Here is a 16,247-nt window from a genome sequence, read left to right on the forward strand (position 1 = left end):
GCCTCGCCAGCATGCTGATGCCTGGCCGTGTCCCCCAGTCAAACTCCATGCTCCTCCATAGGCTTAGGGTAACGTTTTCAGGTAGGTACATAGAGTATGTTGTAGGTTGTCCTGTTAGTGGCAGTTGCCTGCATTCTGCCTGTAATAAAAATGAAGCGTCTGAGGTGCCTGTAACATAGGATCTTTTGATCTTTGGCATAACAGTGTTATATTTCCTACTATCTAAAAATAATTTCTTTACAAGCTGCTGTAAATGAAAGGGCTTGTTTAACCTTCTGTCCTCACTCACACTGATTTTGTTCAGGAAGTTTACATGCGTCAATTTGTGGCCCATTCTGGATCCCATTCTTAAGCGCTTGCTCAGGAAAAGCCTTTAATTTTGCATGTTAGAAGTCAGGTATTCTCATTGTTTGGATAAAGATGACTTCTCCTTTGGTAGAAACTAAGTTTAAAATTATTTCCCAATTCATCTTAGTGTTTAAAGCATGTTGAACTGAAAGAAAAAACAGTTGTAAAAAGCTCCAAAATGAATACTGAGTATGCAGCTTCTTGGTGTACCAGTATGAAGGTAAAATTATTCTCTCTGCCCATGAAGGAACATTGAGTGTTTCAGCTGAAATGTAATCCTAAATGAAGAATGAGCTAGAGGTTTCTCTGACGGTTGCACAGACAGATTTTTCAGAATGAAATACAGACCTTTTATAACAGCACAGTCTTGTCTGCCGATGGCTGCGCTCTCTGAATTGGTCTTAGTGTCATGGTTAAAAGTGAGAATCTGCTTCATCCCTGGTAAGACTTGTTTGGCCTCACATCAGCAGGGAGTGTGGCCCTGTACAGCTCAGAAAGGGCAGGCGGTCTGGCTCGCTTTCATGCCAGAAACTGCTGCTGCTCTGCCCTAATGCTTCTCCCCCTCCGTCCCAGTGGAGTCGGACGTCTGTGATGAGGACACAGCGTGTCTAAAGGGTGCAAAGCAATTGAAAATGTTAGCATTTGTGCTTGATTTTGCCTTGTGTTCAGTTTTTAGCATGTTCTCGTTCTATGCTTTCTAGTTTATAAATTGGTATATCGCCCACATGCATGTACACACACACTGACACACACACAAACACGGGACTAAATGCATTGATTCCATGCAGGTAGACATTAAACACGAGGGAATTCATCTGGGTGAAATTTAATTGTGTCTGCATATGTTTACATTGCTGCTGTTAATATTTTGGGCCTGATCCAACTGTTCTTACTTAGGCAAATTCTCACTGACTTCAGTCCAAGGAAGAATTATAGCACACTCTGTACCTTGGGATGTGTGCATGGAGAGGGAAGAGAGAAAGAAAAGGAACGCTAAACTTACCTTTTTTCCTAATATGCTTGGTTCTTAAAATTCAATTTTCTTCTAAATTTGAACTTACATGAGAGGGAGGTAGCATGTTTACCAGCCCACAGTATTTTTCATTGCTTCAGTAATTTGCACTGTATTTACATAAAGGCGAAGATTATTTGGCTAGCAATAAGCTCGCCAAAGTGCCTGATTACTTATTGTTTTGCTGTTAAATTCCACAGAAGGCGAGAGTAACAGATGTTCAAAGCAATCTTTAAGGATATTTTTTACTGCATTTTGGACACCCAACTGATCATACGCAACTTAGTAGATAGTGGTTGCTGACCATAATCGGATAGCACGATATAATTCACCATCGCTTAGGAGGAACAGCATGTCGCATCATTTGGCATGGGAGATCAGGTAGCTGCATATGACTGCACTGGGAATGTGGTGCTATCGGTGCTGCGCTACAGCAATGGGAGAAAAAGCCCTCATAGACCCGGTATGAGTTTGGGCTTCATCCTCATTTCATCCCCTGGTTAAGTCTCTGTAAAGCATTGGATGTAAAGGCAGCTGTGTGTAGGATCTTTCTGGTAAGGTATGAAGGTTCAGCCAGCTTTTTTATCCTGCATGGCAAATCTAACGCTTGTGCATTGGATAGTCTCTTACTGGCAGGAATAGGGGATGTCTGACCAAACCCATGTATTACCTTGGGGTGGAATTACTCTTACACTCAATTGCATGGATCCCAAATACTTCTGCTTTACATTGCAGGAGTTAGTTACAACCTGTATTTTTGTGTCCTATATTTTTGTCGCTCAGACAATATCACTGTAGGGAGTTTTTGGCCTCACTAGGAACTTTTTCCAAGGGTTAAGACTTTGGGATAACCTAAGAAGCCCTTATTGAGGAAAACTGATGATCTGGACCGAGCATTTGCTTGAACAGTGCCTTGCAAGGGGTTACACGAAAACTGTGTTTCTGGCCCTTCCTGTGTAAAAATTACGGTTTATTTCACATTATGTTCTGTAGCAGTAGCAGTACATAATACAGACTATCCTAACATAGACATTTTAACAGGTAGAAAAGTAGGCTAAATCATAGACCATCCACCTAACCCTGCAGGCTATCAAAAGAGACCATGAAATGGAACCTTTTAAGAAAATAGCGCTGCTTTGATATCTTCTTCCCCCAGTAACAAAGGAAACAACACAAGGTAGAAGCCCTGCAAGCTAAAGAGAATGTTCTTCAACCCCTAGCTCCTGTCACTTTCCATTTTTTAACCACAGACTGACACGTTTGAGCTCTAATTTCCTGACTTTCAGCGGTTTATGTAACCATTTTCTTTAAAGACTAAGTTTAAAGGATTTTAAAACAGTTACTTGGTTAACCTTTTCAAGAATATGAGCTGTCACTAGCCTTGATTTTCTCCATTTAAAAAGTGAAAGGTGGAATTTCATTTGCAGCTGGTTTTCGGACAAAATGTATAGGCGAGGCAGCATGCTCTCCTGCAGCAGCAGACTTTCCCTGGTTTTCCTCCATGGCTTTTTTAGGGCAAGAAGGTACTGAAGTCTCATATTCTTCTTCGTTTAATCAAGAGAGAGGGGGAAACACGCTGTGCTGAAGCCCCAGGAGGTTTAAGATTTGCACAGCAAGGGGAGGTAGCCCTGCAGATTTCCCTCCCTTGTGTTGTCCCTGCTCTCACCAGCGGCTGATGTGTACAGGCACAGCTGAGGGAGCAAAATGAGGTTTGAAGTTACAGGTCAGCCATCACATCGCGGAGCAGCAGAACTTGGGTTGGCAAACAGATCAGGAATTACAGTCGCCCCGAGCAGGCGATGGTCTCTCAGAAAGAAGAAAAGTGACAGCTGAACTATCAGCCATTTGCAGCAATGTATTCTGATCAGTGAGTAAAAAAAATTACTGAAGGACAAAACTAGAAAGGGACTGAATATCCTAATGTGAGTTGCAGGTATCTCTGTATCTCTTCCATTAATCTTACTTGGAAAGCTCATACTTCTCAAACAGGAGTTTTGTCTGAGTAAGGGCTTCAGGGTTAAGCTCTTAAAAGTGCCACCAAATAGCTCTTTCTAGCTTTGGTATCAGGCTTATAATAAAAACTGAAAAGTCAGACCATCTTACTCTCACGCATTTAGCAAGCTGTATTTCTGAGCAACCGGGGAAGCCCCAGAGTTGAGGAGAAGGCTGCCCCACGCCCCATAGGAGAACTAGCAGCATGAGCAGAAACAGTGCTCGGCTTTAGAAAATGAAATGGAATTCATTTACGGTCACAGGAGTTTTTAATTCGTCTTTACTGCCTGGTCTTGATAAGTAAAAGGTCTTTCCTTGGTTCTGCATCCTTACAGAATAGAAAGCTGTACTGTTCTACACGATACGCATCATATTCTGCTAGGAAATTGCTTTGTTTAAGGTGCTGATTGTTTTGCTGTTTCAGAAGGAGTACTGCATTTCTGTTGCAAGCCTTCTTTTCAGCGGCATGTTCTGCGAATTGCCCCTACCGTGTAATCCAAGGGAAAACTGGCAAGAAACGCAGCTTTTTGCAGTAGAGAAACACAATGAGATACCTTCTAATAGTCTGAGCCTTCTAAATATTTTAAACATTTCGGCTTTTTGTTTTGTTTTGTTTTAAATGCCAGCACAACTTGGCTAAACTAATGGAAACATATGTAACACCAATAACTTTGCTGGAGTTGCTGAAGACACCTGCCAGCGTAGCGGAGATTTAAACTCTGTCTTGTAACGCAGTTCTTTGCCCAAAGATTTTTACTACACTTCCATCCGTCTGGGAGCTGGGTACTGCAGGACTGCATCAGTGTTTGGTTTTGGCATCCACTCCTGACAGGCAAGGTGTTGTAATGCAGGAGCTTTCTTAAGCGATGTAGACAGCCCATGCCCATGAAATGAGGTCCAGACTCGGAGTGCTGAAGGACGAGTTCTGTTCTGAAGCGCCTTTCCACAGTTTTTTCTTTCCTTACGCTGGTCTGTTTTCTCTAGATGGTCCAAGTTTTTATTTAAAGTGCTTTAACTGGATATCCCAGTTAAAGCTTTGACGGTTTGTTTACAGTTTGCATCTGCCTGAGGGCAGTTGAAGGCGCATTACAGGATAAGTGAGGTAGTTTTGCTGTCAGGAAAAGGATGTGCTGGTAGGATTACTGAGGTTAAAAAAAAAAATAAGCCAAGGAGAATGGCATAGCTGGAATTGTACCATGGGTCTGTAATTTTATTCTATGGGAACTCATAGTATTACACCACCTTCTCCCCCCCACTCCCTGTATAACTTAAAGAGAGAAAACTGCTGTGAGTGGAAGAGAAAAATACAGCTGGAAGTACTGGCTGAAAGGCTTAAATTCTTTTAGTTGACAGCAAAACTGAGAGTAGTCTCCCAGTCTTTGAGGCAATAAAAAAACAATACAAATGGAATGAATTGTACTGCGGAAATCCCTTTCTTTTCCCACTGGCTAGGGATTTAGGTGCCAAAACGAACACCTCACTCTTAGATGGCTGAATTTAAGTGGGATGAATCAATGAAAACATGCCCATCACTTTCAGTGGGTTTTGGGGCAGGCCTTTTGGCTTCTAGTTAGAAAAGCTTTTGTGTTTCCATCTGTTGATTTGCAGAGTTGGACCTTTAAATGTGATAGGGGAAATGAAATGAGCATTCTGCAAAAGGAGTGTTTTGGCTTTGCTTTCCGTGCTGTCTTGCTGCATGCCTCTAGCTTTCTGCCCAGGTCTCTCTGCTTTTGGTACGTTTGCCAAGCGCTGCTTTCTGCGAGGCACTGCCACTTGCCCGTAACAGAGCCCTGTCAGTACTCACTGCGGTGCTTTTCCCTTTTCGCTAAGTGCTCCCAGAGCTGTGCGTGCCCAGGACGGCAAGGCGCTCTGTGTGGGTCCTGGGACCCAGCGCTCCCTGCCAAGAAGGGAAGTAAAACTTCTCGCGTCCGGATAACTTTCACACGTGCCTCCGGCGCTGGGCTGCAGGGCTGGCAAGGCAAAGGCATTGTGCTTTGTTTTGTGTTGGCTGCTGAGAGCCAAGGCTTCAGACAGAAAATGTTTATTAAATATACCCACTGAAACGTTATCTGGGTCCCCCAGGATAAAATGGAAAGCTGTCTCAGTAAATATACTGCTGCAGTAAATACACTAATTTGGGTCAAATTCTGCTTTCTCTACTGGAGCAAAGCTCTCACCACCGTCAGTGGGACTGCAAAGTTAGTTTCTTTTTATAAATTTGTCACAAGAGGGGAAAAAAATGGTGTAATGTATTTCTAGGGAAGTAATCCAAGGGTCAAAACTCTGCGGGGAGATTCTCCTGCACTGTCTCTAGGGCAAAATTTGAGTACGTTGTTTCGAGCAGGCTCAAGTCAGGGGTCTAGCTGATCCTCCTGCCGCTTGCTGCGTCTGCTGCCCAGCACTTCCCCGGGGCGCTGGAGGGAGGGCAGAGGGTTACTGCGTGCCTCAGCGGCTTCTGCTGCACTGACATCAGGTTAAACGAAGACCAGGCTTTCAGTGGAATGAGTGACATGTAGCAGCCTGCTGAGATGTTGGAGATATCAGGATAGAGATTTATTATTTTTTCTTTTCTAAGCACATGGCTGTTAATACAAAGAGCTCGGTGTAGATACTAACAATTACGCCTAATTTATGAAATCGGGACACTCCTTGCCTGAAGTTACTTCTCTTTTTTAAAATTGACGTACTGTGACAGATGGACTTCTCCATACATGTTTTCAGTTATTTAGCAGACCGCTGATCTCACTTTTCTAGAACAGTTCATTTGAGCTTTGGGAGATCACGGGGAAGTATTGGTGGGACATGTATTTTTGTCCTTCGAAATGTTGAATATCGTGGAACTACCAACGGCTTTTGAGGTGTACAGACCAAATCTGATTTCTGAGTAAATCCGATAGCATTGTACCAGGCATGAATTTGGTCCCTCATGCAAATACCTCTAAAATAATAGGGTAAAATATTCACAGGTGCCTGAGTCCCACTGAGGATCAACAGGAGGCTGTAGGTTCCCAGCTGATGTAGGTGCCTTTGAAAAAGTTACCCTGGAAGCTGTTTAACCAAAACATAAAAGAAGCTGTAATGTGTCGCATGCATGTCTGCGGCATGCAGAAAGTATGTCACACCTGCTTTTTGGCTGTGGTGTGTGCCCTAGGCTGAGCCACAGCACAAGGTACACAGCCAGCCCAGGTTGAACCACTCTAGAAAAGAGGTGTACGGCACGTTTGTTCACTTCACAGATGCGGCTTTCCCACAAAAAGCTGCAGAAACTTATTGATTTGAGGCCTGACCTGGTTCTCCTTCACATGGGGAACTCCCACTGATGCTCAGCAGGATTTTTCCCTGCAAAAAGGCATCAGGAACAGAGAAAACATTTGGAACTTGTCTACAGAGAAGAGAAAGCCATGTCTAGGGAAGCCCAGCAGTTCACAGAGGACTAACATGCTTGCGCTCATCTTGGCCATGCTGCTTACTTATTCACTCGTTTTGTCCATTTTAAGACTATAAGCCTTCTGAGGCAGGGAACTTCGGTCCCTGTGTTTGTACCAGTGCCCAGATAAGGGCATGTTCTGACAAATTATCTGTATTTCATATGTTGCCCAGCCTTTTACTATCCATATGTCTCAGATAACACTGTTTACAGTCAGAAGAGCATTCTCTAAACACAATTCAAGGATCCTCTTGCACAGTTAGCAACTAGAAGGAGCAGCATAAAGAGCCATGGGCACGCTGGGGCAGTTCTGCTCTTAGGAGGCGGTTTGCAGTCCACTGAATTATGCTTCACCCAGTGTCCTAGATGTTGGGAAGGCGTTGGGTATCTCGTTGAGCAATGCAGATCTTGAACTGCAAAGATGACCATTTTTGAAAGCACGGGGAAATAGACAAGGGTTTCTCTTGATTTGTCTTTGTTGGTAGATCTTGGGGGTAGACCTTCTCAATCTTCAACAGGGCCGGGATCTCCTCGTTGGCAGGCAGCTTTCCATTAAGCACGGTCGTGTGCATTTTTAGAATGCAGGGTATTCATGCAACTAGCACCACATAATAACAGAGTTTTTATTCAGGGCTTAGTGAGTATCTTGATGTGGAAAAGTGGGCACACTGCGTATGTGAAAGAGTTCAATAGAAAAAAAAAAAGTGTGTGTAACTGTGTGTGTATACTGGTAAATCCTAGGAGCTTTGAAATTTCATTACTGTTTATAGCTCAAGGCAATGAGAAACATCTCACATGTGTAGTGAGTAAATAAAATACAGTGTGCACAGCCCTCTGCAGATATGTTTATCTCACTTTAACATTATACTAAATGGTGTCTGTAACCTCCATAAATACCACAAGAAGTGAAATGGCTTACACAATAATTAAAATGCTCTTTCTGCTGAGAGTCGCCACCCCCCGCCTTCTCCGTTGCCGGAGGAGCTCTGCTAATGGGCACGTGCTAATCGCTGCACACAGGTGAAAGCACCTTTGAGCACGGGACTTTTTGTTAGCTGTGGTCAGGCAGCCAGGATTGTCAGGTCCATTTAGGGAATGAAGGGGCAGAGCAGCTGTATTTCTAGAGTGAAGGGTTGGCAGGAATTTGTGTGTGGTGGTAGCACTGAACATTATAACTGTGGGCTTTAACCTGTCTGTGCCCCGTTGACTGTAAAGTCCACCTGCAAATAGATTGTCTTTTTAGACCTTTCACGGAAAGGAAGGATTAAAGGCAAGGCTTTAAATATGGCCTCACTGAGAAGACAATGTCTGAGAGAGAAGTGAGGAGGTTTGGATCCCGGCTCTTGTGGTATGCCCCTCTGCAGGTCGTCTGGTCTGCCCACCCCTCCGGTCGCTACCTGAGAAGTGGGGGCAATAGTTTTTTTTCCTGTTGTGTTGAGATTTCGATTTATCTGGAGCTGAGACAATGTCCTACTGTGTGTTCATGCAACACTTAATGGTGAGCGGGCCTGGCTTCGGCTGGGGCTATGAATGAGCCACATGACGTTCACCCCAAATCTCTCTGCCTGCTTCTAATTTAGCATCTGAACAACGCCTGGGAGTCAGCGTCCTGCGGGAAGATCGAGGATCAGATGGCCCTGACGGATCAGGCGCGCAAGTACATGGCCGCCTTCCCCACCCGGACTCTGGTGATGTGAAAGGGTCAACGGACAGAGAAGCATTATGGTTTTGAGAACACTTCACCTCCGCTGGGAAATTCCTGTTCCTCAGCATGAAAACTTTTCATGAATGGGAGAAGAGCCTATCTTTGTTGTGGTACAACAGTTGGGAGCAGCACAAAGTGCATTTAGTCACTCAGCATATATATTCTTGTTGGATTTCACCCAACTTAAGAGGGTTTTTTTTTTTTTTTGAACAGATTATACTTGCCTAAATTATTAGGTATTAAGTTTGAATCAGTAATTAATGATCTTAAGTGCAGACTTAAAATAAAGGTAATTTTTTTGTACTTCTTGAGATCAAGCCGACCTAATACACCAGTATTGTTATTTCAGTGATGTGTTAGCCAGGGGCGGGGTTTTGTTTGTTTCTTTTTTTTATTTTTTTTATAATAAAAGAGCAGGTACTCAAACAGATATATTTTAAATCACTGAACAAAATGCATTGGTGTAAAATACTGAAGTGAAAAGCATTACTACAAATGTTAGTCTGTGCAAGGGGGGAAAACTGATCAAGATTGTGAATGCTCAAACACCCATGCCTCTTGAAATACTCTTTCATTATGTTATGGTTCTAGGCCATTATACATTGTGTGTTTCTGTTTGGGGGGGGGTAATTAGCTTGCTTTAAAAAATATTACTGTATGAAACATAGATTTATGAGAAAAATTATATTTTTATTCAGTAATTTAATTTTGTAAATGCCAAATGAATACTGTGTTTTGCTGCTACAGACCTTAGCGTGTAGACATGCTGCTAGTGTAAAAGGAGCAGTAGAGCTTTATATGGAAAGAAAAGAAATGTTGATGTTAGCTAATTGACTATGCACTAGCATTTCAGACCTTTTTATTTTAATTTTTTTACATCATTTATATTTTCCCCCCTTTTTTATAAGCAATATTTTTGAACACTGTTCCTGGGAGATTTCTTTTTTTGTCTGGATGTGTTGTTTTGTTTCTCATTGGTTTGTAACAGCATGCATTGCACCTTCATACGTTTGGGAGAACACTGTCTTGTTCATGTTGTCTGTTTTGTTCCATGTCTAGCTAATTGTTCCCTAATTTGGGTCTTGTGTACTGAATCAGGTTCTTAGAAATATATGGTTCTTCGTACTGCCATACCAAATCTTTATAGATATGGCAAAACACTGATTTTATTTTATTTTTTTATTGTTTTTTTTTTATAACAGCCTCTGACTTTGCTGCCTTAATAGCATTTAGTGCAGCTTCATCTGCACTTAATTTTTTATACAACAATGTACTGCCTTGTAGATAAATAAAGTGTGTCCTTTTTATACTGAAACCAGCATGGTCTCCTAATCTTGTTTGTCTTTAATGTTTTGGCGGTGGTGTTGTAGGCAACAATCAACCCAAGAAGGTTTTTTCCAGCACACTTAGATAAGTAAGGAACAGAGGTTTGCACACCGCAGGTAGCCTCAACATCCTCAGTTCTCACTGATTGTTAAAGAAGTGGAAGGAGCACAGCACAAAACAGTAAGCATTTAGAGTGTTGTAAACTCGAGGCACATCTCTAGTGACACCAAAGTCCAGGTCAGCTTCAGCCGGTGGGAGGCTTGCTGCACCTTTTGTGCAAAACTGCCCATCTCCCAGAATAAAGCATTTGGGAGCTCTTATCTTAAAAAAGAGAATTTATTTCTTCATCTAAGGCCATCGGATCAGGACCCAACTGTTTAAGAGCAAAATATTCTGGAGTTCCTATACTGTAGAACAGATTTTTTCATGCTTGTCTTAAGAAACCAGGGGTGAGAATATACTTTGAAACCTAGTGCGTTATGCTGCACAGCAAATTATTGGGCCAACCTGCAGAGCTTCATGCAGCATAAGCGCTGAGGACATCCAGCCCCAGGAATGCTAGAGAGTAAAAGCAATCACCAACAAAACAAAAATAAGAGAAAAAAGATGCACCCTGCCAGGAAAAAAAAATTGCATTTTATTTAGTAGCTTGAAAATAAGTTGTTTGCTGAAATGTAAGTTCATGCAAGTGCTTCAAAGGCAGACTGATGCTCTTGAGGGCAGACTTCAGCTCCATGAAGGAAGTAATTTCTATTTCCAAGCATGTGTAGCCACATATGGGCTGAGAGCCCCCAAAGGTGCCTTCTGGGCCTTTTTAATCCTTCCCCAGCAGCCTGCCTAGCCCTCCCAGGCAAAGCCACATGCTGGCCCTCACGCCATGCAGTGCACAGAAAAGGAGGAGCAAAAAAGGCCTTTTTCACCCTCTGCAAAGTCCCTTCTCATGTGCTTTTGGCTTTCAACGTGAGATGGGACTAGTGCTTGCAGCAGCCCCCTCCAGGTTTTGCCTGTGTCTCCCATCTATCCCTCGCGTGCAGTTTGGGCTCTCAGTGAATGCTGGGGGGCTGGGGAAGAGTCAGCCCTGAGGTAGTTTCAGAGCAATTACTACAGGCAGGACCCCGGTGCTGGGTATGGATTACAGAGAAGGGGAAGTCTGCGGGAGCACTTGCCTGCGCAAAGGCTGCAGGCTCACGCCGTAAAAACGCTTGTGCAAGATGTAAGGGAGGACTGCGGGACTCAGTGGTGTGCAACTTGGGAAGAGGGAAAGGTCTGCCTTTGAGGCATGCCACAGCTTAAGCAATGTGTTACAGCTTAAAAGAAAAAAAAAAAAAGGGAAAAAGAAACATCAAGCTTACAACAGGTCTTCGAGGCAAAGCTCTTGCCTTGTAGGACTCCAGCTGTAACTGCACCAAGCCTGGCTGAGTTTAAACAGATCTTTATCTAGCGGCCGGTGCAGAGCAGTGCCGGGAAACATGGAGGCTCACCCTGCAGGTGCCCAGCATAGGACTGGGGTTTTTTTTTTTCACCTCTGTACCTTCTGTTGTTTTAAAACCCATTTTTAACATGCAAAACCATTGCAATAATTGCCTTATTGATGGGCACACTTAGAGCTAATACAGAGGAAAATGTTTCTTTTTCCTCTCATTTCATTGAAAATGCAAAACACTCGGTAGATTAAGGCTGATTTGCATATGTTTCTGCATGCATGTGGCACTCAGCACGAGTGAAGGAAAAGGCTTTGTTTGAATGCTGTAGCCCAGGAACCTGGTTATTTTCCCCCCACCAATACTCACTAAGTTTCCTTTGCGACAAAGTGCCACCTCCTACATGTCTTTCTCGCACAAAGGTCCCCATGTGACCATGTTCTGCTTACCTCTGAAATACAAATCTTTCTTTTTGAGGTCCAAGAGAAGTCCTACCTGCCTGTTAAATTCCATTGTGAGCATCAGTCAGGTGAGACCTGTCCTGAGACAGGTCCATGTAAATGGTCTTGGCTATGGCTATTTGGCCTTGCGGTGGCCCTTTGCACAGGTGTACAGCCTTCCCGGACCTATTTAAACCTAGAGTAACCTACCAAAATGAAGGGAAAACAGGTTCAGTCAAGTTCTCATTTAATGGAGGGTAGATATTTGGCTCAAAATCCTATTAACCTTTTTTCTTCACTGTAATTATAGCTTAATAATGTTGTCAGTGGGAATTCTTTTCATTTCTGAAAAGAATTTAAATTATCATTTCAGCATGTGCCACTAATTAAAAATGAAGAGGCAAAGGAGCCAGGGCAAAAATAAAGGAAAATACCAGAGCGTGAGGTGTTTCCCAGCTAGAGCCTGTAATTCTTCAGCTCTCTATGCAGAAAGTCCCAGGGGTTCAGCTCCCACAGGTCTGACCTATGTGACAGTTATAAGCCCAAACTGAAAAGTGCCAGAGCTTGGACTGGTTTGGGAAAAAACATTACAGCTTGAATGAAAGAGCCAGACTTTGTAGTTAGGAGCCAAAATAACAAGTCTGCTGAGGGTAAAGCGCAGAGTGCAGCAATGAACATTCTGTAGCACAGAGTGATCCTTCAAAAAAGCCAGAAGAAAAGGGTTTTTTTTTCTCAGTATTTGCAATCTTGATCCTGATCCAGACCAGCTAAGTCAATGGCCACCAGCCCTCCCTCAAGCCCGCACAGTCAGGCATGTAAGCAAAGACTGTTTCTGTAGGGTTGTGATTGGAGCATCACAATCATCACCTCCTCTTACTCATGCCACAGGTAGTTGTAGTTCTACCTCAGCCCTGATTTGAGACAGGGGTAATGGCAAAGGACAGAAAGAGCCCTTGATCCTAGAAATCATTTTAAGTTGGTGTGGGTTTTTTTTTAATAAAAACATCCAAAAAAATGGAAAAGAGCATGTTAAAAATATTTCAGTTCAGCAAAGAACAGTTTGGAGGCACTGGTCTGCATCTTGCTTGCCTCCTTGTTCCCTAATACGAGTGGATTCAGTTGATAGCCCAGATGTTGCTCAGTAGCAATGGTGGCATTTTGCCTGGGCGGCCAAGTAAAGACACTGGCCACATCTTCCAATCACCAGGCTAATGCCTTAATTCAAACAGAAGCTGTGTTTCCTGACCAAATGCACTTGTTCCCTTTGCTTGCCTGTTTTCTTTGAACTTGACTTCGATGTCTCAGCAGTTCTCACTGAAGACTGAGGTACCAGCATAAACTTGTTTGTGACTTTTTTGCTCTCAGTGACTGATGCGGGTAAGATAATGAAGATAGACCATAGAGGGCCAAATGCTGCGTTCAGCCATGTGTGCAGGCTGGCAGCAGTTATACAGCTCATTGTTAAGGGCTGTAAAATGTATTCACACAGCTATTGTTTTTCTATAAATTGTCCGTGATCAGGTGTTGGTTTTTTTACAGTCCCTCTTGGTACATAACATTTCTACAAGGCATTTTTCCCATCCATTTGAGTATCAGAACAATTGCTGATTTTAAAATTTTTTTTTTTTTTTAAGAGAGCCTCTGCTTCTCAGACTGCACAGATCCACATTTACAGCCTAGCTCAACTCACACCCGAAGAAATTTCATTTCATGGGGAAACAACTTTTACTACTTGATCAAATTACTACTCATTGCTACAGCTCCAAGATGCTCTCGGCGCACACATCTGTCAGAGAAGCCCTCGCAAACGGTGAAGAAGAAAGTTTCAGGAAGCTCTCCCCAAACAGGTTTCTATACTAACCATAAGAGACCACCTCTGCATCTCCCGGTTCCTGCCAGCCCAGCTGCGAGCCTGCCGTGGCCCTCCCGATAAAGTCAGTCCCAAGAGAGTCTTGAAAGGGTGCCTGCAGGTGTGCTTTCCTGCCTGCGCTTATCTCTCCCCGCTGCCTCTAATGTTTCATTAACTCTCTCATCAGCATACATCAGCATAGGAGTTATCTGAAGGCAAAGGGAGGCCTTGACTATTTAAGCGATGGGTTTTCGGTATCTGTATTTCTACAAGCTCAAGGCAGAGACCTCAGAGGCGCCGGCTCAGCCTTCCTGTGCAGATAAAGGTGCTGCTATCCTGTGCTGCCGGCTGGGAAATAGAAATCTGCGCAGGGTTATAGCTCCTACCTGCCAGCCAAGCCTCACTGCACCTAAGAATAAAACAGAGAAACAGCCATGGTTTGCTGCAGTCAAAGGCCTAACATATCTTTCAAAGAAGGAATAAAGATGATACTTTTCTTTTTGGCTGTGCTCATCCTCCTGGCCATCCCCTCTGCCCCCATAGCTGCTTCTGGTGGGCTTAGCTCTGTCTCACCAAGGCACACACCCCTGATGCGGTCTGACCCAAACCCTGCTGAAAACTGATTGAAAAAAGTTGCTGGTCTCCATGACCTCAGCGAGCCCAAGCCCACACTTTGTGAGGGCTAAGGACATGGATGATTTCCTTGCCCATGGCTGACGGGCTCCTGCCACCCCCACTCAGGAGAGGCCCCCACGCACTCACAACAGTGCTCCTGTTACCTCCAGGTTCAGGCTCACCTTCACTAGAAAGCAAGCTCTGGTTGTATCTCAAGTTGTGTCCTCCAGTCAAGTCCCATCCATGCACAAAAGCCTCTCACTGGGAGTGATTTGCCCCCGGGCTTGGAGGCCCACCAGGAATGGGCAGGACGGGCCACGTTATGCTCAGCTTTGGCACCCTCTCCACAGCTGCCCACCTGCCCAGGACAGGGATGAGCTCTCCTGCTGCCCCATGAAGGTCCCACGGTGCACCCCAGGCTCAGCAACTCACAGAGAGACCTCTTGAGCTAGCGCTGATGCAGGCAAACCTTAACTCTCTCTAATCAAAGAGGTTAGAATAATCTTTTCCTTCACCAACCTCTGATTTGTGGCCACATCCTCTAACAGAAAACCCATAACAAATACAAATGCAGTTCGTACGGTGATAAACTACAGAACCGATGTGATAGTCACCCCTCCATCACAGCTCTAAAAACCATTGCTTCCTAGCGCAGGCTTTCATTGCATCCCATTGGTGTAGCTACTGTTTGGATCTCAAAAAAAAGCCCTGCTGCTGCCACAAGCGAGGAGTCAACCTGACACACACCTGACCTGCGATGTTGCCACAGGTATCACAAAGCAGCAGACTGACTTACATGATGATTAAAATAAGCTGCTGGATTTCCTCCCCCCTCATTGTTAAGTTGCCACTTCTGAGGTTTGCTGTGCTGTCTGTCTGCCATCCAAAAACATACCTGTTACCATCCTCTCTGGCAAGTGATCAATGGAACAACTAGGTTTTTACGTGACAGCTTGAATGGATTGAATGTGAAATTTTAAATGATAGCTTAGCTTGCCTTCCTAACTGTCAGAGTGGTACAAGCTCTTCTTCCTTCCTCTTTAACACCCATAACTGACTTTTTTCAAAGAATTTCCAATAACAGAAATCAGCTTTTGTCTAGAGCACAGGAAGTTGTCCAGAAGGCTCGATGTCCCACAACACGCTCCTGCACTTTCTTGAAGCCGACGCTGAGGGTGCTACAACTTTAGCCTTGCTATGCCAAAGCAGGCTTTCCTACCCTAAAACAAACAACCCAGTAGAATTGAGCTTTGTGGAAGAAGGAGAGCCTGACTGCTACACAGGTAGGTTTGGACTTGGTTTTCTACTTGCTGCGCACACAGGCTGGCAAAAAGCAGGTCACCCTAGCCCTGGAGCAATATTCAGGTATTACAGTGACGAGGGTGTTACGAGAAGCTCCATGTAGAATAACACAACCGAGCAACACAATGTGTTGCTCTTGCAGTTTCCACAGCCCCACATCTCCTGAGGTAGTTTTTGTTGGTTAGAGAGCTGCCGCAAGTCAGCAAAGGCGGAGCATTGACTTCCCTGGGAGGTGATGATTTCCCTTTGTGTTTACTTACGTTAAGTAAGTGCATGCAAATATATCCATGTATGTCTCTATACATACACTTACTTACCTTATTGAAAATAAAGGAAAGATATTTTACTGAGGAAGCCCAAATCTCAACCAGTGGTCTGAATCTATCACAGGTTTTGTATCGCGTGCTTGGGTCATGGAGACTCTTGGTCACCAGAACAGGAATCGTAAAGAGAGAATTCAGACGAACATCAGACTCCCCACTCAGAAAAAGAGAAAACGATCCAAACAAGAGGTTGCTGTGAGAACATCTTCTGTGATGAGAACTGAAACTGCAAGTCACTGGTTTTCATTGAAAGCAATGCAACCAAGAGTCTGAAATCAGTCATGTCCCCCAACTGATGAGTCGTCTGAAATCTGCCACCTTCCAGAACACATGGATCCTGAGATCTCTCAGCTTCCTCATTTGTGATCACAGATTTCTGTAAAAGAGTATTTCATGATTAAAATCAAATTAGTAATAATAATAATAATAATAATGACGACACCACGGAGAAAAACATACAATGAAGTTGTCCGAGGTGTTCTCTTTT

At 43.8% G+C, this 16,247-nt stretch overlaps 1 protein-coding gene across 5 annotated transcripts in view; it reads left to right on the forward strand.

Moving 5' to 3' along the window:
• The window catches only part of MYB (MYB proto-oncogene, transcription factor), a 28,549-nt gene extending 18,750 nt beyond the window's left edge, over nucleotides 1-9,799 (forward strand). For all 5 annotated transcript variants that reach the window (XM_075087693.1, XM_075087691.1, XM_075087695.1 and 2 more), the window contains one exon: nucleotides 8,360-9,799. In XM_075087693.1, the coding sequence (XP_074943794.1) occupies nucleotides 8,360-8,476 (117 nt within the window). In that variant the 3' untranslated portion in view covers nucleotides 8,477-9,799. The remainder of the gene's footprint in view (nucleotides 1-8,359) is intronic.
• The last annotated feature ends 6,448 nt before the right edge of the window (nucleotides 9,800-16,247 follow it).

This window comes from Phalacrocorax aristotelis, chromosome 3 (genome assembly GCF_949628215.1).
Source record: "Phalacrocorax aristotelis chromosome 3, bGulAri2.1, whole genome shotgun sequence".
In the NCBI taxonomy this organism is placed as follows: domain Eukaryota; kingdom Metazoa; phylum Chordata; class Aves; order Suliformes; family Phalacrocoracidae; genus Phalacrocorax; species Phalacrocorax aristotelis.